General features: G+C 44.9%; 1 protein-coding gene across 1 annotated transcript in view; it reads right to left on the reverse strand.

Annotated features, from left to right (window-relative positions):
- kcnh8 (potassium voltage-gated channel, subfamily H (eag-related), member 8) overlaps positions 1 to 27,492 on the reverse strand; it is a 409,192-nt gene that overhangs the window by 311,470 nt on the left and 70,230 nt on the right. Inside the window, exon 2 of the mRNA XM_041183962.1 lies at positions 179 to 412. Within this exon, the coding sequence (XP_041039896.1) occupies positions 179 to 412 (234 nt within the window). The remainder of the gene's footprint in view (positions 1 to 178; positions 413 to 27,492) is intronic.

The following is a 27,492-nucleotide window of genomic DNA, read 5'->3' on the forward strand; positions in this document are numbered from 1 at the left end:
CATTTCACTTGGTTGATGCAGGTAAGTGAGAGGAATGTAGCTTGAGAGAAAACTGCATTGTTAGCACTATGCTTTATTTGTTTCCAATTTTTCTCAACAGTAACAGAAAGAGTCATCATGGATTTTTAGTACAGTACAGGTTTTATGATTTAAAAAAAATAAGAATCAGATTACTCACCGTTCTTCCTGTAAAACATGATATCTCCTTTGAATTCTGTCTTTTCATCCAAACCTTTCTCGATTTGAAGTGTTATCTGTTCATTTGTCTCAGCACCATATAAAAACTTACAGCTACAGCTCTTCTGCATGACTTCAGTGCGGGCAAACCCAGTGAGTTCACAGAAGCCATCTGAGCAGTAAACTATAGGGAATCCCTTTGCCACCTGTGCATTTGCAAGGATAAAATTACTGTCTATAAAAGAACAGAGAAAAGAAAATTGATTAGAAATGGAAGGTTTTGGTTGATTTAGCTTCCACTTATTTAACCATTTGTGAATTCAAACATTAGCACAAAAATATTAGAAACATAGGCATTGCTGGATGAAAAAACGGCCAGGTTCCATTTGGTTTGTCTTCTATGATCCTGGCAGTCACATGGCCAATGATAATAGAGTTGTTGACTAAACACAATGTTTAATCTCTAGCAATTAGTCTACAACAGAACCTGTCCACAATGCAAGAAAATCCCCAGCGGTGGAGAGCTTTGGGAATCACAGGTCAAAAGTCACCTGCTCCTCCCAAGCATGTTACGCTTACCACATGTTGCGCGGTATCTAAAGAAGGCGACGGGGTCTCGCCCACTGGCTGGACAGCTGGCAAGAGCCCCACATTGCCGCTTTTTGAGAAGGCCTGCCATGTAAAGTGTCAAATCAAGCTCTTAACCAGAAGGCCTTCCCCAGGATCAAGGATCACGTGGGTTGGAATCAGAGCTTGCAGCTCTTCATTGCTGTGCAGCACCGCCTGCAGAGGAAGTGGTTGCTGCCGGTACTACACCCGCCCAAAGCCTCAAAATGCCATGGACTCAGGCACAGGGGTTTGATGATAGGAGAGGCGTTATGGGGTAGAGGTCATGGAAGAGGGGGAGGAGGGTCAGCTGCAAGGGAAAGAGGTGGCTTTCAAAGCACTCCCCACACCCTCCACCTTCCCAATGCCTGGTCCCTCAATCAAGCACAAGTCTGACAATAAGCCACTCCACAAACACTCCCCCACCCAGCTGCTTGCTAGCAAACACAGCTTGCTTTTTGGGCTTCCCGCATGGCAAGATCCCTCCAGTCACTGAGTGACTACTAGCGGTGGCAGCATGAGGCCCTTAAATGAGTATTAATTTTGCGCTTAAGGGCCTCAATTGGCAGTGAGGGCGGGAAGGCTATCTATTCGCATTCCTGCCAGGGACTTATTCAGGGCAATGGTGGAACAATGGTGGGGTCCTTACCCACCACCCTCCCACCTGATTAAATGCTCCCCGGCCACAAAAGTCGCCACCAGGGCTGGGGGGGGGGGGGGTGGGGGGGGGGTGGGCATTAACTTACACCCGTAATGTGTCAAATTACTCATGTACTCGTATAAAATGTTATTTTCTGAAAAAAAAACAATTTAATTTCATTAGTCAATTAGATTACATTTACCATATGTATGCAAATGTACTGCAATTCACTAGCAATTACCAATTTTTCTGAGTAAAAATATTGCTACCATAGTGATTCCATAATTCTTATTTTGCATTTTGAAAATAGAAGCCAATAAAAACAAAGAGGGAGCTCTGTGTGGATTCCTACTGCTCTGTGACACATTTCTAAGACATCTGACTTCCACAACCATTCATTTTCCCTCCAATACTTTCTCCACTGAATTCTTCCTGCACTCTGCCAAGGTCAAGATAATGGTTATGCCTCTGTGGGAGCAATTTCAAAAAGGGAAAGACAAGCAAAATTCCGGTTGTCTTGTTGGAAACGTCTTGGGATAATTTAATTTACAAAAAGTCCCTTTCTTGAACTGTGCAAATAGTATCAATCACCACTTTACTAATTCCACCTTTGTCATATTCCTATTTTATAAGTACAACATAGTTAACTAAAGTAGATGAATAATGCCACGTAAATTGATTTCCATTTTGAAGAATATATTTTGAATTCTGACTAATTATTCCCAACAACTACAGAAAACCTCATGCAATATTTAATATCCTGGTCCTAGTTTACAGCCCCAGTAAGTCAGGGAAGAATTAGGAACTTTGATCACAAATTTGATGGGTATTCTTTATTTTTTAACATAGTTACCATCCTGCTCAGGAGAGGAAAGGAAACTAATCTGAAACTGTCACAAAATTTCTAGGCAGTCAACTGCAAATTAGATTTCAAGACCTTCCTGCAATGAATCACAATTTTTAATGATTCAGTGTTTAATGCCATCCTAAATTTAAAAAAAAGTGGGTAGAATTTTATCAGGTGCGTGGAGGTGGGAGGATAGGGAATTTCTTAAAGTTGAACGTCAGTTGTATACCCAAAGCATCCCCATATGCTAGCGAGTTCAGAAATAGGAGAATAGCGCAGATGAATACATGGCTTAAGAGTTGGTGCAAGAGGGAGGGTTTTAGATTCTTAGATCACGGTCTGTTTCTGGGGAAAGTGGGACCTGTACAAGCGGGACAATCTACATCTGAACCAGAGCAGGATTAACATCCTTGTGGGTGGGTTTGCCAGTGCTGCTGGGACGGGTTTAAACTAATTCAGCAGGGGGGAGGGGACACAGAATGTTAGCAAAATAGGGACACATCATAATACAGTAAAACAATCAAGTCAGAGGGAGTACAGCTGCATTACATTTCATGGGAGTAGAGCAAGGCCAGGAATATTACAAGTAAAATGGATGAGTTAAGGGTGAGGATTGACATGTGGAATTGTGATATAGTAGCCATCACTGAGATGTGGTTGAGGGAGGGGCAGGATTCTCAGCTCAACATTCCGGGACATAGAATCTTCAGTGGAGAGGTAAAAGAGGAGGGAGCATTGTATTATTAGTTAAGGAATCAGTTACTGCAGTAAGGAGAGATGATATCTTGGAGGGGGCATCGAATGAAGCTTTGTGGGTAGAGTTTAGGAATAAAAAAGGGGCAGCCACATTGTTAGATGTTTATTATAGGCCCCCAGATAGTCAGTGGGAAAGTGAGGAGCAAATATGTGCACAATTTGTGGAGGTGTGTAAAAACAATAGGTGATTCCAACTTTCCCAACATTAATTGGGATAGACATAGTGTTAAGGGTTTAGATGGAGTGGATTTCTTGAAATGTGCACAGGAAAACTTTTTAGGTCAATATGTAGAGGGTCCAATAAGGGAGGGTGCAGTGCTGGACCTAATTCTGGGGAATGAAGCCGGGCAGGTGGCTGAGGTGGTGGTGGGGAAGCATTTTAGTGATAGCGACCACAACATGGTACAATGTAAAAACAAAAAACTGCGGATGCTGGAAATCCAAAAAAAGCAGAAATACCTGGAAAAACTCAGCACACCTGGCAGCATCGGCGTCTTGTTATGGACAAAGAAATAGACAAGTTGCAAAAAAATGTTTTGGATTGGGGAGAGCGGATGTTAGTAAAATAAAGCAGGATCTGGCCAAGGTAGACTGGGAACAGCTACTTGTGGGGTAATCTACAGAGGAGCAGTGCCAGAGTGGGGGGGGGGGGGGGGGGGGGGGGGGGGGGGGGGGCATTCAAAAAGGAAATGGGGAGGGTACAGGCTCAACATATTCCCTCTACGGTGATAGGAAGGAGTAACAAACCCAGAGAACCATGGATGATCAGAGGTATTCAGGTTACGATGAAAAGGAAAAGAGGCTTTTAACAGGTACAAGGGGAGCAAATCAGCGGAGGCATTAGTGGAGTACAGAAAGTGCAGGGTGGAGCTTAAGAAAGCAATTAGGAGAGCAAAGAGGGAATATGAGAGCTCTGGCTGGTAAAAATAGAGAAAATCCCAAGATATTCTTTAAGTATATCAATAGCAAGAGGATAACCAGGGAAAGAGTAGGGCCCATTAGGGTCCAAGGGGGCACGCTATGGGTGGAGCCAGAGGACATCAGTAGAGTGTTGAACGAATACTTCACATCTGTCCTCACCCAAGCGAATGAGGATGAAGGTATTGAACTTGGGGATAGAGACTGCAAGGTTCTTGAGCAAATATAGGGAGTGACAAGGTATTGGAGGTGTTGGCAGAGGACTGGAGAACAGCTAATGTGGTTCTGCTATTTAAGAAGGGTTGTAGAGATAAGCCAGGGAACTACAGCCAGTGAGTCTCACATCAGTGGTAGGGAAGCTATTGGAGAAAATTCTGAAGGAGTGAATCTATCTCCACTTGGAGAGGCAAGGTTTGACCAGGGATAGTCAACATGGCTTTGTCAGGGGGAGGTCATGCCTAACAAATTTGAATTTTTTGAGGAGGTGACCAGGTGTGTAGATGAGGGTGGTGTAGTTGATGTTGTCTATATGGATTCTAGCAAAGCCTTTGACAAGGTCTCACATGGGAGACTTATAAAGAAGGCAAATGCACATGGGATATAGGGTAATTTGATAAATTAGGTTCAAAATTGGCTTAGTTGTAGGAGACAGAGTGATGACAGAAGGATGCTTTGGTGACTGGAAGGCAGTGTCCAGTGGCATACCACAAAGACCTGTGCTGGGTCCCCTATTTGTCATTTATATAAACAACATAGATGACTATGTGGGGGGTAGGATTAGTATGTTTGTGAATAACAAAGATTGGCCGGGTGGTTAACAGTGAGGTTGAGTGTCTTGGGCTACAGGAAGATATAGACGAGATGGTCAAATGGGCGGTTAAGTGGCAGATGGAATTTAACCCTGAAAGGTGTGAGATGATACACTTTGAAAGGAGTAATTTGACAAGGAAGTATTCAATGAATGGCATGGCACTAGGAAGTTGAGGAACAAAGAGAGCTTGGCGTGTGTGTCCATAGATCTCTGAAGGCAGAGGGGCATGTTAGTGGGGTGGTGAAAAAGGTATATGGGACACTTGCCTTTATCAATCAAGGCATAGATTACAAAGTAGGGAGGTCATGTTGGAGTTGTATAGAACCTTGGTGAGGCCACAGCTGGAATACTGTGTGCAATTCTGGTCACCACATTATAGGAAGGATGTGATTGCAGAGGAGATTCACCAGGATGTTGCCCGGGTTGAAACATTTAAGTTATGAAGAGAGGTTGGATAGACTTGGGTTGTTTTTGTTGGAGCAGAGAAGACTGAGCGGCAACCTGATCGAGGTGTACAAGATTGAGGGGCATGGACAGAGTGGATAGGGAGAAGCTTTTCCCCTTAGTTGAAGGGTCAATCATGAGGGGACATAAGTTCAAGATGAGGGACAGGAGGTTTGGGGGGGATGTGAGGAAAAACTTTTTTACCTAGAGGGTGGTGACGGTCTGGAATGCGCTGCCTGGGAGGGTGGTGGAGGCGGGTTGCCTTACATCCTTTAAAAAGTAGCTGGATGAGCACTTGGCACATCATAACATTCAAGGCTATGGGCCAAGTGCTGGTAAATGGGATTACGTAGGTAAGTCAGGTGTTTCTCATGTATTGGTGCAGACTCGAAGGGCCTCTTTTGTACTGTGATTCTGTGATTCCATGATTTGGACTCATGGCAGAAGTTAAAATATCATAAACAAACTTTTAAAGTTATTTTTAAAATATGTGGTAATTCTTATCTTAATGAAGACATTTGACATTCCACAAATATAAAAATATACTTTCAGTGCAAATAAAACTTAAAATGCTGATAAAAACCCATTTATACCTCTTTCAACAAGGTGTAGCATTTTCATGGGTTTTTACAATGAAACTGAGAGCGTAAGAATGGAAGTTCTCATCAGTTCGATGATTTCTAATTGATTGCAGTCTTGCGTGACCTCAACAGTGCACCCTCTGGAGAAGTGTAGAATCACTGACATGACAGCAACTTCTGGATTTCAATGTTTAACTGTGCATGTGTGGACTCAAAGTTGCTGTCAGTTTTAGAGGAGTGATGATGGCATACGTTGACAGTTTCACCGCTGCCATTACTACCACAAAAACTGGGCCACTAAATTCAGCAGAAAAACTCATCTGTGCATGCATTATTCTGCAATACATTAGGCAATGGGCTGTTTGAAAAGTACAAATAGTAGGAGGCATTTCGTGCATTACTGAGTAAGTGTTGCCTGGTTGGACTTTGATCGTGAACTTCCAAAATGCACAGCCAAAGGGCAAAGCTCCCCATCACCATTGTGTAGTTATGGTGCCTTAAATAATCAGCAAACACATGGGCTTCACTGATTATGATAAGGGACTAAAAACTTAAAAGCCATGCGTTAAATCCCTTTTTAGGAAGTTGTGAAATTGAAATATATAAAAACTGCACATTTGTGGGTTTACAAAAGCAAAAAAATAACCATTGGATTCAAGGAAGGGAATCTAACATCTTTATCCAGTGAAGCCCACATGTGACTCCAGACTCATGACCTTTAACACCCTTTGAAGTGGCCAAGCAAGCAGTTTGCTTTCTCAAGGCAAATAAGGATGAGTAATAATTTGTGGCCTTGCCAACATCACCCACATCCTATGTACAAATAAAAGAATTGCTTTAAGTGTACAGAACCAAGAAATGATGGGAGCTATCTTCTAAAACTGTCAGAAATTGGTAATTAAAGAAAAGGTAATTACCTCAAACAAAATATTGTTTACTCTGGTTGTGAGGGCTAATAATTCAAAATGTGATATTGGCTTAGTTCCAGTTAAAGGGAAGGATGACTTTCACTTGACTAATTGTTGTATGCTGGCTTTCGATTTCATGGTAAGACTGCTGTTGAAGGATGCAGTAATTGCATTTATTAACAGCCCAACTCAAGTACTAACCTTTCTGAAGCTGAAAGACAGGCCTAGGCTGTTATTTTGATATAGTAGGCCCAAATGGTAAAGTCTAGAACAGCGCTGGAATACACATTGTACAAAAAGGATTTTTTCATATTCTAAGGTCTTATATAACCCTCTGTAGATTCAACAGCAATATTTAATGGACATACACTTTCTTCAAATTTGCTATCCCATATGAAAAACACAGAATTATGCAGCATTCAGAAGATATCAGTAGTCTTCTGCAAAATAATTGTGTTATTAACAAATGTTGTTTGTTATATAGAAGTACAATCATGCCAGGGTATTCATTTGAATTCACTGCATTGATTCCTTGTATAGAACCTCGTGCTGGGACACTTGCAATTTCCCAGTACAGTCACCTGCCACACATAGGAATGACATTCAGAGGATTTTCTGTGGTCTGTTGACCAGATTGCACATGTGAAACCAACAATAGCAGAACCTGTGGCCCATATCATGACTGGGCAGGTTTTGGGCTTTGACTGGAGGCAGTGGGCTTGAGGGGGTGGTGAGGGGCAGGAAGTCTGGGTTTCCCCACATTCTGTGACTCTTCCATGTTTCTCTTAATCATGTTCCCTACCCCAAAGCCAGCCTCATTAAAGGAATTGTCTCCGTGTCAGTGAGACAATGTTCCAGAAGAGGCCACCATCCTGGAGCATGCAGGGTGCCTGCAGCTGTATTAGTAGGGATGTGGGGTGGGTCTGGATCTTGGGAAGGATGATCACTGATCCCTGGAGGGGATTCAAACTCTGAACCCACAGGACCCCAATTGGAGGCAACGTCTTTGGAAGGGGAAGGGATGACCAGTGATCACAGGGAGAGAGTGAGGTCCGATAGCTGGCAGGGATGCAGATAAGCTTGGAGAACTGGGTGAGGGAGTGAGCAGTCCTGCTTCTCTTGGATCACAAGCAGTGCTAAAAAGGCTTTTCTGTGAAGCAGCCCTCACCTCCCTTTAGCTGCCAGGTTTCCCAAGGCCACTCAGGGTTTAACATGGAAGATGGGTTAAATATGAGGCATGCAACCTCATTAAAATATTCAAATAGACAAACCACCTCCAGGGAGTGGGCTTGTTGCCCGCTCCAGTTCTGCTTCTTTTAAAACCTGAAATGAGCAGGTTGGAGATGGATGATGGTTGATTTTGAGATTTTAAAAATTTTAATGTTCCACCACAACCCCCCTGTTTATTAGCCAATTGCAGCAAAACAACAATGACTTCAGTTTTTAAGTGCAAGTAAAAATTGCAACTGAAGCAAAAGCAAACTACTAAATTTAAAACTAAAGTTTAAAATATCTTTACCAAGGAAGAAGATATTGTCCAGGTCATGGTGAAAGAGGAGGCAATTAATACACTGGACGGATTTAAAATTGATAAGGATATATTGGATAGGCTGCCAATACTTAAAAGTTGATAAAGCGACAGGACTGGATGAGATGTTTTCAAGGATACTAAGGGAAGTGAGAGTGGAATTATGGAGGCACTGGCCATAATTTCCAGTTGTCCTTAGACTCAGAGGTGGTACCAGAGGACTGGAGAATTGCAGATGTTACACCCTCATTCAAAAAAGGGTGTAAAGATAAGCCCAGAGACTACAGGCCAGTCAGTTTAACTTCGATGATGGGAAAACCCCTACAAACAATAATTCACAACAAAATTAATAGTCATATTGACAAATGTGGGTTAATTAAGGAAAGCCAGCAGGGATTTGTTAAGGGAAAATCATGTTTAACTAATTTGCTGGAGCTCTTTGAAGAGGTAACCAAGGGTGCTGATGAGGGCAATGCTGTTGATGTGGTGCACATGGACTTCGAAAAGGTATTTGATACAATGCTGCACAACAGACTTGAGAACAAAGTTAGAGCCCTTGGAATAAAAGAAACAGTAGCAACACAGTTATGAAATGAACTGAATGACAGGAAAGAGACAAGCGGCTAATGGATGTTTAATGGAGGAAGGTTTATTTTTGAGTTCCCCAGGTGTCAGTCTTCAGACCCCTTCTCTTCCTGAAAATATAAATAACCTAGACATTGGTGTACATGGCACAATTTCAAAATTTGCAGGTGATACAAAACTTGAAAGTATTGTGAACGGTGGAGGAGAATGGTGCAGAACTATAAAAGGACATTGACAAGTTAATGGAATAGGCAGACAGGTGGCAGATGAAGTTCAATGTGGAGAAATGTGAAGTGATTCATTTTGGTAGGAAGAACATGAAGAGACAATATAAACTAAAGGGTACAACTGTAAAGGGAATGCAGGAGCAGAAGTATAGGAGTATATGTGTAAGTCATTGAAAGTGGCAGGCCAAGCTGAAATGCTGTTAATAAAGCATACAGTATCCTAGGCTTTATTAATAGGGGCATAGAGTACAAGAGCAAGGAGGTTATGTTGAACTTGTGCAAGGCACTAGCTCAGCCTCAGTTGGAGTATTGTATCCAGTTCTGGGTGCCAACTTTAGGAAGGATGTGAAGGCATTGCAGAGAGTGCAGAAAAGATTCACAAGAATGGTTCTAGGGATGAGGAACTTCAGTTATGAAGATAGGTTGGGAAAGTTGGGACTGTTTTCCTTGGAGAAGAGAAGTCTGAGAGGAGATTTGATAGAGGTATTCAAAATCATGAGTGGTCTGGAACGAGTAGATAGGGAGAAAGGATCGAAAATGAGAGCACAGATTTAAAGTAATTGGTAACAGATGCAAAAGCGACATGAGGAAGAAAAGTTTTCACACAGCGAGTGGTTAAGGTCTGGATTGTACTGCCTGCGTGTGTGGTGGAAGCTGGTTCAACTGAGGCATTCACAGGGGAATTAGACTGTTATTTGAAAAGGAAGAATGTAAAAGGTAATGGGGAGAAGGTAGGGGAATGGGCATTAGTTCAATTGCTCATCAGGAGAGCCGATGCAGACATGAAAGGGCCAAATGTCCTCCTTCTGCGCTGTAAAAGTTCTGTTATTCTGTAAACCACTGAGCTCCCTTTAAGGTTTTAGGCCTAGAAATTCCATTCAACCCAAAAATGGGCAATATGGGATGGGGCTGGTGCTGCACATGCCCATTTTCATGGGACCATGAGAAATTCCTGCTGCCACCTCATTACACAAAGGCTGGTGCGCTGCCAGCATTATCAACGGGTCTTACAGATTGTGAGCCGACTTGAGAGGAGGACAGCATTGTGGCTGTCAGCCACAAGAGGCTGTTTATTACTGCAAAACACGACTCAAAGGACATTAGATCATTTCCAAGATTTTCTGTTGCAGGTTTGGAGAACCCTCACCAAGCCCTTGGCAGGAGAAGAGATATCGTGTTCACTTTGAGGAGCAGGGAGTGAAAACAGTGCAGAATTTTAACTCTCACTCTCCCTCATGCCTGCATTATGTGCAGCCCTTCTACCTGAAACCCACTCTTCCTGGCTTCTCTTTCCTCTCATACTATCATGACAGCACACTCCCCTTCAAGAACTTCTACAGATACTCGCATACTCTGCACCTCCTCTGTAGGATACAGAGCAGATCTTTTGATTTGCAGGAATGTTTGACACCAAACATTTTTCCTGGGAGTAGTTCAATTATGCCTTATTAAGACATCAAGGAACTTCCTTCCTAACAAAATTGAGTGTGCCTACAACATATGGACTGCAATGGCTTAAGAAGAGGGCTCAGCACCACCTTCTCAAGTTAGGGTTGGGCAATAAATGCTGGCCTTGCCAACAATGCCCACATCTCATGAATGAGTAAAAGAAAAACAAAAAAATGGATATAGGCGCCATGAGCAAACTGTGAACTATGGATTATTCAAATTGTGTCATTTGTACCATTTTCAAGATGCTCATGTCTTGGAAGCCAGATTGATTGAGAGATCAGCAGCGTCTTTAAATGATAAATATTTTAGCTGATATCCAGTTCTGTTTGTTCAGGCTAATTCTACTGCTAAGTTACTTTGCCAAGGTAGAACCCCCAGTCAGGATAAGTGTGTACTTATGCTAACAGCTCAGGAAAGAGAAACTGAGGAAGGATCAGAAGGCTACCAAAACTGTGTGCTATGATGTTTAAAGGTTTGCATTTATATAGTGCTTTCCATGACCACTGGACTTCTCGAGGCATTTTCCAGCCAATGAAGTAACTTTGACGTGGAGTCACTGTTGCAATGTAGAAAAGGCACAGCAATCTCCCACAAGCAGCAATGTGACAGTCTCCAGGTAATTTGCGATCCTGACTCAGGAGTTTGTTGACTCATCGATTCATTGGCCAGTTCACCAGGGGTAGCTCATATAAAAACAAAAGTGCTGGGACTACTGAGTAGGTCAGGCAGCATCTATAGAGAGAATAAGGTACTGTTTCAGTTCAAGTTGGGGTCAACTTTGGCCCAGAACTTCCAGGCTTTCCAGCATCAGATTTGGGGGTTATCCCAAAGATGCACTGGGGAATCCCTCTGAAGTTCTCAGGTAAGAATTTGTATGGCAATTGCCCAGAAATGCACACTTCCCCTGGACAATTGTGCTGGGAACCATCTGAAAATGTGGTTTAAATCACAAATTTCGGGTGGTTCCACCAGAATTATACGAATAGTTACTCAGAAAAAGTTAGAAGAATAAAACCTCTTCTAATATAATATTGTAAAGACTCACACCGACCCCACACCCCCAAGCCCCACCATGGGATTTCCCCATCCCCCGGATTTCCGACACCCCCCCTCCACCCACCCCCCTGACACCACACACCCCCCAACCTCCGACACCCACCACAACCCCAGATCTCAGACCCCCCCCTCCCCCCAAGGACATCTGATTTGCCATCACCCTCCCACATCTTCAACTGACCTCCATCCCTGATCTCAGATGTCCCCACAAACCCCATTGGACCTCCAAGCCCCCTGGCAATCTGATTCCAACTCGCCCCTCCTGAACCTCAGATCCATAGAAACATAGAAAATAGGAGCAGGAGTAGGCCAGTTAGCCCTTCGAACTTGCTCTGCCATTCTTTACGATCATGGCTGATCATCCAACTCAATAGTCTGCTCCATTTGCCCCAAGAGCTAAATCTAACTCCTTCTTGAAAACATACAATGTTTTGGCCTCAACTACTTTCTGTGGTAGTGAATTCCACAGGCTCACCACTCACTGGGTGAAGAAATTTCTCCTCATCTCAGTCCTAAATGGTCTACCCCGCATCCTCAGACTGTGACCCCTGGTTCTGGACTCCCCCACCATCGGGAACATCCTTCCTGCATCTACGCTGTCTAGTCCTGTTAGAATTTTATAGGTTTCTATGAGATCTCCCCTCATTCTTCTGAACTCCAGCGAATATAATCCTAACCGACTCAATCTCTCTTCATCTGTCAGTCCCGCCGTCCCAGGAATCAGTCGGGTAAACATTCGCTGCACTCCCTCTATAGCAAGAGCAACCTTCTTTAAATCCGCCCCCCACAGACTTCCGACTCCCTCCCACCCACGCCCCTGGACTTCTGATTCTCCCACAAACCCCCTGCCCAGGACTTTGGACCTCTCCCCACACGAACACCTGTATTTCCGACCCCCACAAACTCCCTCCGGACCTTGGACCTCCCTGTTCAAACCACCACCACCACCACCAACCCCCCCACCCCCCCGACCTCCTAACCCCGACGACCCACACCCCTCTGGACCTTGGACCAAACCCCTCACAATCCCCCTGGACCATGGACCACATTTTCCACCCCCTGGCCCCATGAACCCCCTAGACCTTGTACCGCTCCTCCCCTTCCCAGCTCCCATGATCCATCTGGACCCTGGACCACCCCCCCCTCCCCCCAACGCACAACCCCCACAGACCTCAGACCTATTCCCAAACCTCCGACCAATCGACCTCCGTCCCTGACCTCAGACCCTCCCTCCCCATGACTCGGAACCCCCCCTCCCCACCCCAACGGGCCTATGAACAACCCTTACCTCTGATCGATTTCCCCCCACCCCCCCCCCAGACCTCTGACCGACACCCCTCAGACCTCCGAGTGACACTCCCCTCCCCGTTCCTGGACCTCCAACCCAGCACCCCTCCCCCACACCCCGGACCACCCCCAGACACCTCCACCCCCAATATCTCTCTATTTCCCTTTGACATTCACCTTCTCCCTGGCTCTTTAAACTTACCTGCTTTATGGCAGCAATTGCCCATTAACTCTGCTTCTCCCCACAGATGCAGTCTGATCTGCTGAATATTTGCTGTTTTTATTTCAGGTTCCCAGCTTCTGCAATATTTTGCTTTAGTACCAGGGATAACCCACCTGCTCTTCTTCGAGTTGGTGTCATGGGATCTTTTACATACACCCGAACAGGCAGATGTTCTAACATCTTATCTAAAAGATGGCACCTTAGACAATGCAGCACTCTCTAAGTACTGCGCTGAAGTATCAACCTTGATATTTGTGCTCAAGCCATCAGATCAGCCATGATTTTATTGAATGATGGAGCAGGCTTGAGGGGCTGAGCGGCCTACTCCTGCTCCTGATTCGCGTGTGCGTAAGCCTTGGATTGGGACTTAGCTCACTTGTGACTCAGAGGTGAGAGTACTACCTACCGAACCACAGCTGACACTAAAAAATACCACTTAATGTATTGAATGAAAACTTTGCATCCCAGCTAACTCTGCTGGCTACTACCATGTTCAAGGGGATTATTTCACAATTCTCAAGTGGTCTCAACTTGGAAACTGCAGACTTGCAGCTTTTTGTGTTGGATATCGTAGTATCACCTAATCAAATATGTAATCCTCATGATGAGCGGTTTGTAATTTAGTCTGCAACATGTAAACTCCAAATCCTGAGTTGTGACTGGAGGATGCCAGCTGATTTAAGTGGGTGTGATCAGAAAACCAGACAGCCCTGATAGCACTGCTGTTGGCTGAGTGCATTGCAATGATGTGCAAAGAAGGAAGATATGTCATGCATCTGTACATTATGTGCAACAAGAACTTCATGTCATTTGCACTGTAGCAACACTGTGCCTTATGGACATGAACATGTCTTGCTATCCAGCATGGTTAGGGGCTAGAGGGTCGATTTAGATTTTAAAAGACCAGTTTCCAAATGAAATCAAATGTAGGAAATAAACATATGGAGCCCTAGGGCAACTAAATATCTGTCAGATTTATTTGGACTAAGACCATGGGTCAAATTGTGATGCAGTGCGCTTACACAGTGAATCTACTTGTCTGCAGTTGAGGTGAGTGCCCATAAAAGACACTTACCACCACCCAAAATATTTAAATATTCCTGAAGCTGATATAAAGCAGGGTCTAGGAATGAGCAGAGCGCAGCTGAAAGCTCAGCTCCAGCCCAAAATCCACAATTAGGGTAGCAACCCCAGGAAATACTGGACCACAGTCTGTAGATATGGGGTGGAATTTAGTGAGTGTACCAGTGTCTCATCCATTGGTTGGACTACCAGTAGGAACCCTGCCTCGCTTTTCCAGGAGGACTGTGCTATTTCAGGGCAATCAGGCAGTTATCTGGAAAGCATCAGTACTCCCACTCAATTAAGCTCCCAGTAGGACGGAAATCCTACCAAGAATGGTGGCCGCTGCTGGTATTGCACTGGGGTGGGGGGGGGTGGGGTTCTATACAGAATATTGCTAATGGATTCTCCAGAATCAGATAAGTAGGGTGGGATGAGCTTCCCAGGAGGGGTTGCTGGTCAGGGTGGGGAGCAAGGTTTGCTGGATGGCCTCCCCAGATAGCGAGTTCCTCTGCTTACTGCTTATTGAATACCAGCAGCTGCAAGGTGAGGCCTTTGACTGGTCTCTGGGAAGGAAGACCATTCACAAGCCTTTTCATCCTGTACTTAACTGAAGGTGGGGGGGGGAGTGTGGAAAGATGGTGTGGTGGCATTTTAGCCCCACACCTTCCTGCCCAATCACACAGCCTCCCCAAGCCTCTGAACTCACCCCGAGGTGGGGGGCAGAATTAAATTCTGCCCATGGTATTTTCCCACATTTTGGACCAGCCAAGAGCCTACGATGGGAAATCAATATTTGGCCTAATCATAAAAACGTGATTGTTTACCCTGATGGGTGTTACATTCTATTCAATGCACCCATAAGTTTAAATTGTTGTTTGTGGGATCTTGCTATGCACAAATTGGCTAATGTGTTTCCTACATTACAATAATGACTATATTTCAAAAATGCTTCATTGGCATAATGACCTTAGGGATGTGCAGGGCGTCATATAAATGCAAAGGTTTCCTTTCTCTTTCTTTACTTAATTCATGGAGTCTGCCCGTACTCAGAAAATGCTGGGCCACAATTTCATGCCCCCCTGCTGGTGGGTTATTAGCTGAGCATGAAATTGAAGGAATGGGGTTCCCTCCGGGTTCCCACCTGCCTTGACACACAGCAATTTTACACTGGGGCGGGAGCCTGCCCTTGCCTCAGTTGAAGCCCAATTACTAGCCACGGCCTCAATTTTTGGGCTGACAGGAAGATTTACCTTGCTGAGGGGAAGCCCGAAAAAGAACGGGCCTAGATCTCAGATGGGAATGGTGGGGGGCGTGGCAGCCTCCATCAGAAGCCCCTTCTGACTACAGGCGCTGCAACCACCACATCCCCCCCCTCACCACTCCCCACCACAGTTTTAGGTCCAACATCTGCTGGACCTCCCTCCCACCCCTACCCCCCAGCCTTTCCCCAAACACTCCTATCATCCACATTGTGCCCCCTCCCACCCGACCTTCCCTACCCTCCCCACCCTGGGACCCCTTAAACTTACCATGTGCTCTGTTCCCAGAACTTTGGCTCAGGCATGTTGGTGCACTTCCTCTTCAGTCCACTGCAGCTCTTGTTACTGTATGAACTGGAAAATTGCCGGCTTAATCAGATTGGCCGGCAGCTCTCTAAGGCAGGACTTCCTCCCAAGTGAAAGCCTGTGGCTACTTAACGGAGGATCATTCGTGTGTGAAATGGCTGCCGGGCACTCTGAGTCGGTGGGGATGTGTTCCCTGCCGACCCTTTGAATGGCGGGAAGGGAGACCCCTGAAAAATTCAGGCCCTAAATTACTTGCTGGAATTTTTAAGAATACTCTTTACACCTTTAAAAAAAGTTTTAAATGAAGTGAATTTGTTTTGAAATCTTCATTAATTGAAGACAAGGATTGTGAAAATTCTAATTCAGAGATAAAGTGACAAGCTGTGAAGGTCAGACTCCATTATAAATAGAATACCTACTGGGTCTAGCGTTGATAGTGTAAACATCTACACTGGTATTAATTGAGGGCAGTTTTCAAAGAGTAACATGCTGTTCCAAGTTTGTCAGCACTTTAAGATAGCAGTCAGCAGTTAAAGCACCTATTTTAATAGGAATGTTAGTTCACTTATTTAAATATGCTAATATGTTAACACTTAATCTCAAGCATGGACATGGGACTGTTATACTGCTTGATTAAACTATCAACTGTTAACATTTCATGCCAGTGCCTTGTAGCCTCATGCACTCTTATCTTGCAGTCGCTTGGTAGTGCAGAACTTGAATATTGCTGAAAAGAGAGACACGTTGCTGAAGCTTTTCATCTGGCACTCATCAGGACAAATGCAAGAATGTCAAATTTCAAATCTTCACAACAATTTATTCTGCAGGAGAAAAGGGTGCTGCTTGGTTGGCAAGTCAACCACTGCTTTCTCCATGGCAATGCCTGGGCCAATCAGAGTCGACTTGCCAACCATACAGCACCCTTTTCTCCTATATTATAAATTGTTGTGATCATTTAAAATTTGACATTCTAGCATTTGTCCTGATGAGTGCAAGACAAAAAGCTTTGCCAACATGTCTCTCTTTTCGGTAATGTTCTAAACTTTCCTATTTCAAAAGAGATGTTAAACCGAGGTCCAGCCTGTACTCTCAGGTGGACGTAAAAGACCCCATTGGCACTATTTCAAAGATGAGCAGGGGAGTTATCCCGTGTTCTGATCAATATTCATCCTTCAATCAACATTACAAAAAACAGACGATCTGGAAATTTCATATTGCTGTTTGTGGGAGTTTTTTGTGTGCAAATTGGCTGGCACGCTTAAAAAAGCACTTCATTGGATATAAAGCAGCTTGGGACACCCTGAGGTCATGAAAAATGCAACAAAAATGAATGTTTTCCTTTCTCAATTGTTTAAAAATAGAAAATGTTTGAAGTGCACCATAGGCTGATCAGTATTTATAGATTAATGTTTCAGTGTGATCCTTCATCAGAATAAGGTCTAAGGTTTTGTTTTGATGATGCTATCCCATCCTTATTTCTTATAAAGCAACTTAAAAATTGGAAGAATTTACTTAGAATTGTTACCACCTACCATCAGTCTAAATACCTGTAGTCTCCAATTTGCCTCGGGCTGTCCAGGACGGGGTCAGATTTGGGAAAAAACATTCATATCAGAAATCCTGGATCTTGATCAGCTTGCTGCATAAAGCATAACGTGCTGTGATTGGAATACTTCCAATGAATCATCCAGCAGAATGATTAGTGAGGCCCTCCAAACTAGCTGAAGGGAAGGATGCAGCATGTATTTGTTAGAGGAATATTCTTGGGAGAAGTGTGGAGTGGACAGTCACTGAGACTGGTATTGGACCCTTACTGTTCTTCTGATTATACACAAGCTCTGGTGCTGTAGCACTCAGTCAAGTGTTTACAGCAACCTCATAACTCAGAATTTTTAAGGGTAGCATCTACTGGCAGCACAGCTGTGTTTTCAGTACAGAGGTGAACAGAAAACACTTGAAAGGACTCCCATGCTGAGGTCTTCCATTTTAGTTGTAATGTTCTTTCACCTGGTGACATGTTTTGTGAATGAGGGCTGCCAGTGCTGAGTGTCAGCACTAAGCTTTTCCTGCTCAGGTACTGCATAGAGAAACACTGAGCAAAGATTCCCACTGCTATCTCCTCAGACATGTATTTTAACTACAACTACAGAAAAACACCACCTGCTATACTGGCGTGAATTTTTCCATCCTATTGGCTGCCAGTTTACTGTCACAATTATGCCCAAGACAGACGGATTTGTCTTATGTGGCCGTACCTACTAGGACCAACACCAGCCTGCATTTAAATAGTAAAACATTCTAGGGCCCCTCACAGGGGCACTGTCGATCAAATGTCCACAAACAGATGTCCAATAGCTTGGTCAATGGTGGAGCAATGAATGTCAGGGAGGTACAAGAGGTCAGAATTGGAGGCGTGCAGAGACCATAGAGGGGTGTAGGGCTGGTGAAGGTTATAGATACAGGAAGGGATGAGACCATGGGGGAATTTGAAAATAAGGTTGAGAATTTTAAAAATGAGGACTGCCAGCCTATGTAGGTCAGTGAGCATAAGCGTGATGGCTGAATGGGACATGGATCAAGTTAGGATATGGGCAGATTTTGGGAACTCATTTAGTTTTGATTCATTTTTTTCAACTGAACATTGGCTGAGGTATTGAGACCCAATGAAGTTATAGCTAGTCAATTATTTGCTTTCTGATCATGATGCATTAACACTGCAAAGTACTTGTACATAAATATACATTATGATTGGGAAATTGGCCTTAAACAAGAGACCGTTAAAAAATTATTGAAATATAATGAGCTTTTTCTTTTACAGTTTTAACTCTTGCAGAAGCAAATTATCAAAGGTTGAACTTCGGAAAGGTTTTAGTCATCCTATATTAAAGAAAGAACAGAATCTGAATTAAATATTAGAACTAGGGCAATCCATTGAGTCCTCAGAAAGCAAAGGCAAAATATTTGGCAAATGAATCATCACCCAGCTTGAGGAAGTTAATTATTAAGCCAATGAAAATCAGAATGAAAGAACACAGGCACCCAAGACAGGCAGCATTATTTCTGAGGTGATTTGCATCTGCACGAGGGCAAGTGTCTGCAGAAGATAAATCAAGTTGATGTTGTGGGAAGATGGATCATTTTTCAAACTGCTAGCACTTCAGGAAGGTTTATGATGAAAGACCAAAGAGCTGGGGTTTAAACACAGAAACAGGGTAATAAGCCACAGGTAAATCTTGCTGAATCAGAATGGTTACAGGACATAAGGAATTTAATTCAGAGAAAGAGAAACAACAAATAAGAGAATATGCGAACTCTGTATTTAGTAAGAAAGGACATCTGCAGCCCAGAAATCCCAGAACTTACAGGGAGTGATGTGAATGAACAGAACCTTACCAGCCCTGATGAGAACTGTGAAATAGGAAGGGAGCAGTGGTGCAGCGGCAATGAAGTGGGGGAGGGTGGGGAGGGGGTAATGTTTGTAGTTGTGAAACCTGGATTTTTTTCCCCCCGAAAGGTTTCCCAGTTGCAGATTGCCAGGCAGGAAAGCAGCCAGGGAGCGGAGCAGAGTGTGTGATGAGGAAGGGTGGGGTTGGTTGATCATGTTGGGTAAGCCTGATGAGCTTTCTCACAAACAGTGCTGTTATCACTTATCGGATTCACACTTTTCAGTCATTGGCTTCCCATAGCCCAGGAAAGCTTGGTTGCAGGCATTAAAAGTAAATGTTAATTTAGAGGCACGCAGCCTGCTTAAAATATTTTAGTCACTGTCCACTTCCTGAGAGCAGGTTAGTTGTTTGCTCCTAATTCGCTTCTATTAACAGCGGAATTGAGTAGGTTGGAGGTGGGCTGGGGTCAGGTTGCCCATATATTTTGAACCCTTCACCTGCTCTAGGCAATTTGCCAATCCTTAGGTCACGACCCCCAATTTGCCAATCCTCAGGTCACTATTTCAATGAAGGCATTAATCAGTTTATTTTGACTGGATAAGCACTATCATTTAAATACGTCTGTTTGAAGCATGTTAGTTTGCCATGTTCTGTTAAAAACACTATAAATGCACGTTGTTGTTGGACTCCAATTAAGAGGCAGTTAAGCACTTGAAGCAGCTTTATCAAGGCAAAGGCAAGTGTTTGCTCAGCAATATTACTGTACAATTGAGCATTGCAGAGTGAGGAAAGCTAATCTTGCAGGTTAAACACAGTAAACTGCAAGAAGTTAGGGGAAAGCATACAATGGTCCTGTTTTTGTTTTGGATTTCCAGCATCCGCAGTTTTTTGCTTTTATCCTGTTGTATTAGTGTTCAGTTTCTCATCATAGCTCACAGCAGTTTTACAAAGCAGGGCTGAAAAGGCTGCTCTTGGTCACCCAGGATTCACAATTCTATTTTTGCTTCCATTTCAAATAAATTGGGAGCAAATGATTGGTGCACGATGGAAACTGCTAGAGAACAGGCATTGACACGTGTGCTTCCAAACTGGCGTTGACAAACCAGCTGGACATAGAGAGAGTAATAATCACTTGCTGTTAAACACAATAACAGACAGGAACTCGAATAGCTACATGGATGCAATCGATTATCCTTTCCACTCGGAGAGCCAGCAATGTGATAGAAGTCCTTCCATGAAGTGACAAATGGTCTCATCACACACCCCTGACACATTCTGCTCCACTCCCTGGCCCTCCTGACTACAGTATCCATCATCTCATTGAAACATCTTTATACACTGCGTTAGGTAACTGCCTGGGAGGGACTGGAAGAATAATATTGTGGACTGTGACGACCTTGAATGGAAATAGCAATGTTGTCCATAACGTAAGTGTTGCCTGGATATCTTTTTATAGGAGATGACAGGTCTGTAATGGCCTTCCTGCTGAACCTTAGGCACCTGAGACACTGCTCTTCAATCAGTCCTAGGTAGCTGCTGTGCCTGAGGCTGTATTTCCAATGAATAGTGCAACAACAGGGCTCGACTGTATTCCTTTGGTACCCACTTATATCTCTGTCAATCATTCCTGCTCCCACTGATGTTCCTCAGCTAAGTTGTGTGTAAAGGGAGCATTGAATGTAATCCCCATTTGATTAGACATACAGAGCAGTGATGCCTGGGATCTCAGAAAAACAGCAAATGGTTCATCAATCCATACTACGCAGACAAAAACAAAATACCGCAGATGCTGGAAATCTCAAATAAAAACCAAAAATTCTGGAAATACTCAGGAGGTCAGGCAGCACCTGTGGAGAATGTTTCAGCTCTTCTTTTTTTGTGATCAGAAATGTGAACTAGAGCTACACTATTCAGGGATGATGTCAGAAAGCACGTCTTCATACAAGGGATAGTGGAAATCTGAAGTAATCTCCTCCAGAAAAAACCCTCTTGAGGGTAGCGGTTAATTCAAAATGTCAGAAGCGAAATTGACAAATTTTTACTGGGCAAGAGTATTGGAACCCAGGGTGGTGAATGTGCACATATTGATCAGCCATGACCCAATTGAAGACAGTGTGTGAACACAGGGCCATTGGGCCGAATCTTCCATTTTCAGCGCGTGTCTTGTGCACTGCCTGGAAAAGCAGTGAGACACCTGCGCTGACTCGCGGGAGGAAGGCCTGCCATATCATCTTCCCTTCAGGCACTTAAGAGTATAACACCAGGCCTTCCTCCCAACTGATGATCACAGGGTATGATGCCTGCCTGCCTAGAAGCGAGCAGAGGCAGGACAGGTAGGTTGACTATGGGCCTTCCTGCCTAGAACTTACTTGTACTCGGCAGCGCCACAGAACTGTTGGAACAACACCAACCTCCAGAGTCCCAGGATTGCAGTGACCCAGGAAAAAGATAAGTGTTGTTTGTTCTCATGGGGCAGGGGTCACAGGGAGAGGGGGGCCATGGAGGTCAGCAGCAAGGGCAGGGGAGTGGATGTCAGTGACCATCCCCCTGCCCCATGTCCATGCCTTCAATCTTAAACAGATTAGTACAGATCGAGGGACACCCCTCCCAACCCCACAGCAGCCATGCAGCCCACACAGTTTTACCAGTCGTGCAGGCCGCATGTTGGCAAGCCCGCCAGGAGCTGTAAAAATTGCAGTGAAGGCATAAGAAGCCCAAGTAGTCATTAACTGGCCACTTAGTGGTCTCAAGCAGAGGCAGGACAGGAAGGTTGACTATGGGCCTTCCTGCCTAGAACTTACTTCCAATGGAGATGAGAAACCAACCCACTTAATTTTAGGCCCTCATGCCTCCTTCCTAACTTCATGCAGGAACAAAGATTCTATCCATTAAGTCCTTCAGTCGAGAAACACCTTTTCCAGATCAGCAATATGGATCACTGGACACCAAGTGAGAAACATACGCTATGTCATTGTTAGGGCCAGGCAAGGAGTGGTAAAATAGCTTTCCACCTCCCTGTTGGCCACAACAGATGTTTTAAAGGAGAATTTGCTTACCAATTCAGTGAGTGTTTAACTGTTTAAGTGCTATCTCTGTAAAAGATACACACAGACAGGTTCTTATAAGTTTTAAAAGAAAAGGAAATAGTACTTAACACCAGATATGTAAAAAAAAATCAAATTGCTCCAATCCTCACACAGGCATTCAAGAGATTAAAACACACACAGGAAATAAGTTACAAAGATGGACGGTAGGTAAATGGTTTAAGAGTCCCAAAAGAAAGTCAATATTATATAGATCCTGTAGATTGATGATTTGGATGGTTTCAGGATGAGTTCGGTGAGCTTTCTCAATTCTGCATCGAGGCAATTTAATATGTTGATGGATGATTTCTGTCTCTTCTTCTGGAGTCAGCAACTGCTTGATTTTTGTTAAAGACACTGCCTGCACTGTTTGACTTTTGAGAATACAGACAGGGCATGCTTGCAGAATGGCTGAAGACAGAGAAAGAGAGGGAGAGAAAGGGGGCCCGAGACTTCTTGCTGTTACCCACATGAGATGGAATCTTCTGGTCCCGCCAGCAATGGGAAGCTTGGCGAGTCGGGGAACTTAATTTAAATTAATCTCTCCATTGGAGGCCATTCAGAAAATCTGGTTCCTGTTTCTAAACTTTGCTTTTAATTTCCTTTTCCATGTGTATTTGGCTTTCCTCCATACCAATTCCACTGAGATCTTCATGTCCTTCTCCATTTATTGTTAATCCTCTTTCTTTTCTTTCCCAGACCCTCACCTTTCTCATATCAACTCTTACAACTATTCTCTCAACTGATAAAGCTGAGTTTTCCAATTTCTAGTGAAAGTGCTTTAGGCAGAGCATTCTCTCATTTTCTCTCTTACACTGGTTTACGGGCATAAAATGAGTGCAATGAAGTACAATTTCTATCCTGATGTCTAAACAGTTTGATGCAGCAATGAGCAAAAGAACAGGATGCTTAGCAATTTCCCTGAATCAGTTCAATTCAAATCGCTAAAGGTCAGACCTTAGTTGTTGGGTAACCTGGGGTAATAGTATATTAGTACATTGTTATGAGAAAGTTATGCAAGTTCAAGAGCAGTGCAAAAAAAAACAAGGCTAGTTCTCAGTATTAAAGAAATGAGCTATGACTTGTGAGGCTTTGTCTCTTTAGACTTGAGAAGACTTTTCAGTAGGGACTTCAGCAAGGTAAATAAGATAATTAATGTGCTAAAGAAAATAAGTCTTAATGGATATTTTCATATACTTCAGGGCAAGAACCACAAGAAGGAAAGAAGTATCAGTGTTGTGAAGGAGAAATGTAGGCCATCAGGAAACATTAATTTGCACAGACAGTGCTTAATAAATTTCTAGGTAGTTATCAAGGCAACGGATTTATTACAGAAACAGCCTGATGCTGTAATGGGAAGACAGTAATGTTGGCAATCTGGATTAATTTGAGCAAATAGGTTGAAAAGCTGTCTTTCCAATATTCAGAAGTTCTTTATGCACTTCCTATTTCTATAAATATCCTGATAATTACACTCAGCTGAGTTGCATATGGTACAAATGTCAAGCTTTATTACCTAAAAAAGCAAATGAAAGATGTGATCATTCCATATTCATTTGCCCACTAAATTTTGCAGTGGCAAGCATAGGAAATGTGTTAAGGACATTCTTTGCTTAAAGGACTAATAACTGAAGTTATGAATAAAAGTCTAAATTATTCATTTTTGACAGACTATTTTAACCACTGGTAACAATAGTAGTCCAATTTTCCTTACACCACCTTTTCCAGGGTTAAGAGCCATTCAATCAGTGTCACAATCACTTCACCAACTCTGTGCTTTAAACAATTTCTTAACAGTTCAGCAATTTCCTGCCTCACTTTCCCTACAGCTTAGGGATTTTGAAAATAGTCGACATCAACTAGTTTATTTGCAGCTCAGTAACTTACACACAGCCTCAAACACTTTCTTAGGGCTTTCATTTCTGACACTAATTCTATGTTCTACAATATGAGTTCCAAAAGGAATTAAACACAACCATGAGGTAGCCATTTTCTTTTTAATTCTGCAAGCTAATCAATTGCTATTCCTTTGGTCATGCAATTTTGACGGGGCGTAAAGAAAGGGCTATTTTTGCATCTTATTAATCCCTGCAAAAACCAGGGTAATTTTAACCCCCCAAAAATGTGTGGGTGATATTTGGTGATATGGGGCAGAATTTTCTGCCTGTCGAATGGGCCATGTGGGAGTGGACGTGGGCCTGATCACCGCCCGCAATTGGGTCCACACCACCATTTTATGCAGGCGGGCCAATTAAGGCCCACCCAGCATGAAACGCGGCTCCGGAGGACAGCGGGAGTGGGCAGGTGGCAGCAGTACTGCTATGACTGCCGGGTCCAATGCTGACCCGGCGGCCTGTTCTAAACAGCTATTGCAGCCTTTCAAAGGCTGTGAGTCATGGCCAGTGGAAGGGCTCCCCAGAGCGCTGCTGCTGAGCAGGCCAGGCAGAAGGGTAGGGCAGGGAGGGGGGCACTGTGCCTCTCAATTTTCTGACGATGCCTTGCTGCCCTCCTTGAGGACGTGGCAGCACGGCAGGAGGTCCTCGTACCCCAGGATGGGAGGAGGAAACCCCTCTACATTACGAAACATGCCTGGGAGGAGGTGGCGGAGGTGGTGAGCTCCCGCAACGGGTACGGTGCACCTGGATCCAGTGTCGCAAGCGCTTTAATGTTGCGCTCAGGAAGGGTGAGTACCATGTTGGCATTGGTCAGTTAATCCAGCAAGTAGACTTTCCCCCTGATGCTGCCTCTCCCCAAGTCTGAGTGTAGTGACTGCACTGAATCATTGATGGCATGTGTCCTTCGCTGGGTGGGTCAGCAGATGTTGCCCGTGCCAAGGTCACCCTGAGAGGGTGGTGAAGAGATGGGTTCTGCACCCACAGCATGTGGTACGCTGAGACCCACGTTATGTTTTGGGGGTAACCTGGAGGAGCTACACCTAGGTGCAGAGCTGGAACTCCAGGACATGTCAAAGTCAGGGTGATGACATGCTGGGAGGGGAGCTTCAAGGTGGTGTGGCACCGATCGATCTGCTGTCCTCTGTGTTCCATGTGCTTGCACGTCCTTGCTATGGAAGGTTAGACCGAGTGGTGCCAAATGTGATGTAGGCAGAATTTGGCCAAGGGGGTATGTGGGGGTGGGGGTGGGGAACAGATCTAGCATCTTTGTGAGAGTGCTCGGCAAGTGTTCAGCGGGGTGAGGAGGGACTGGGGCCCTGCAATGTCCCACTCTGGTTGGGGTGGGCCGTGTGCGAAGAGAATCCAGGTACAAGTTGCACTAATCAATGCTTTTCTCTCTTTTTCAGGAGAAGAATGCACATAATGCCGCCGAGCGGGTGAGGACTGGTGGAGGGCACCATATGCCCAGGTCCACCAGTGTCGGTGAGGCTGGGGTGCCACGGGCAGGTATGTTTGCCCAGCAGTGAGGTCAGCATTGTTCTCCTAACAGCTATGTCAGTGCTGAATGTTCAGTGATTGAAGTTTGCAACATGGCCTGACCATTGTTTATGGAAGGATGAGCACATAATGATCCAGGGGACAGGGATGCACATTGACATTGTCTCCATGTTAACTGATCCAATGTGCTTGTTCTTCCTTTCAGCATCAGTAGAGCAGGGCCGGGAGGAGGAGCAGCAGAGGCTCCCACTCACAACCGAGGGCCCTGAAGTCTCGGATTCACCAGCGTCACACCATCTCTGTCAGGCAGGCACCAACGCAGATACTAGCACCTCGGTGGGAATTAGAGCATCGGCTATTGTCCCGGGGTACAGCGGTGGAGAAGTTGGCAGAGACAGAGAATGCCCATGGTGTCAGCAGTCAGAGGACTGCAGGGGACCAGGCACATGCTCTGTCGGTGCCTGATGATGCGCCTCTGGACTCATCCACGACGCTGCAGGTGCAGGAAATGGGGCCAGGTGTGCGGGAGCATCGGGGGGAGATACATGAGGCTATTGATAGCTTGGTGTCCGTGGTGGAGGAGTCTACACAGACCATCGCCGATGCAATGAGCCTCATGGCCGAATGCCATGCGTCCTCCATGGAGAGAGTGGCAACTCTCGTGGAAAGGCTCCTCCAGGAGACCAATCAGGGCTTCCTAGGGATGTGTTCAGACCAAAATGCCCTCATATCGGCATTGATTTCAGCTGGTCAGTGCCAGTGTGGGAGATGGTCTGGGGACTAAGCTTCCCAGCTTGGTGCCCAGCCATCCACGGTGAGGAGGAAGGTCCGAAGTGGCCTCACTTCGGCGCAGCAGCTGCCTGCCGTCTCTGTGGGCTCCTCCTCAGGGCGCTCCGGATGAGGACAGCAGCTCCTCCACCCCTCTGCCAGTGACCGTTGCATCCGATGAGGCTGCAATGACTGGGGAGATGCCAGCTGTGGAACTGGCAGCTCCCTCCCAGGCAGGACCAGCAGAGGCTCCACGGGCCAGAACATGGTTGTCAGGGTCATCGAGGCCAACAGGACAGCAGAGTGAGCAGGCTGTCTCAGATGCTGCTCCCAGCGAAGGGGTGGCACCAAGACATAGCACCCGGAAATGTAAACATAAGGCACCTTAGGCACACCACATGTTTATCACTGGTGCTTTTGTGTTGGCCCGCAATGAGGTCTTTATGAGTTGGTGTGATGTTTAACACCTTTGTCATTTTGTTTTCTTAAGTTCCTTTTGTTATAATATTAAATTCAGACATGTCACCATGACTGAGGGTGCCTCTTTTCTTCTGCAGGTGGATGGTTACCAATAATGTTATGAGTGATTTGTGGGACATTCAACTTTATTAACAAGGCCCTTAGTTAATGTTCCTATCCAGGCAGATTTTGCGAGTATGGACCCCGCAGCCCAGGCTTGTCCTGGAGGTCCATATATGCTGTGCTAGCTGAAGGTTCATTCAGTTAAAGCCTCCCGGGAGTCTCTGCTTCCCTGGAGTATTCCCGGGTCAGCGTCTACCTCCTCAGCATTCCCCTGTGCATGCTCATCCTCAGACTCACCGCTGGACTCATCGTGTGCAGCCGCAGCCACTGCGTCAATGTCTTCATCATCCACAGCGTCCCCCCATTCCAGTGCAAGATTGGTGAGTGCAGCATGCAACCACTATCACCGAGACATGATCTGGGGGATACTGGAGAGTGCCCCCTGAGCGGTCCAGGCATTGGAAGCGGGGCCCGACGTCACTACACGTCATTTAGATTGTCAGTTCGGCGGAAGTTCAGCCAACTCAGCTGCGTGCCCACCGAACTGTCGAAGGCCTATTAAGGCCATTAAGAAAGTAATTAAAGTTGTTAAGAATACTGCCCGTCCAACCTTAAGGTTGACGGGCAGGCGAAGAGCCCAGGCAGCCTTAACATTTTTCATGAAA

Source organism: Carcharodon carcharias, chromosome 3, assembly GCF_017639515.1.
Source record: "Carcharodon carcharias isolate sCarCar2 chromosome 3, sCarCar2.pri, whole genome shotgun sequence".
Taxonomy (NCBI): domain Eukaryota; kingdom Metazoa; phylum Chordata; class Chondrichthyes; order Lamniformes; family Lamnidae; genus Carcharodon; species Carcharodon carcharias.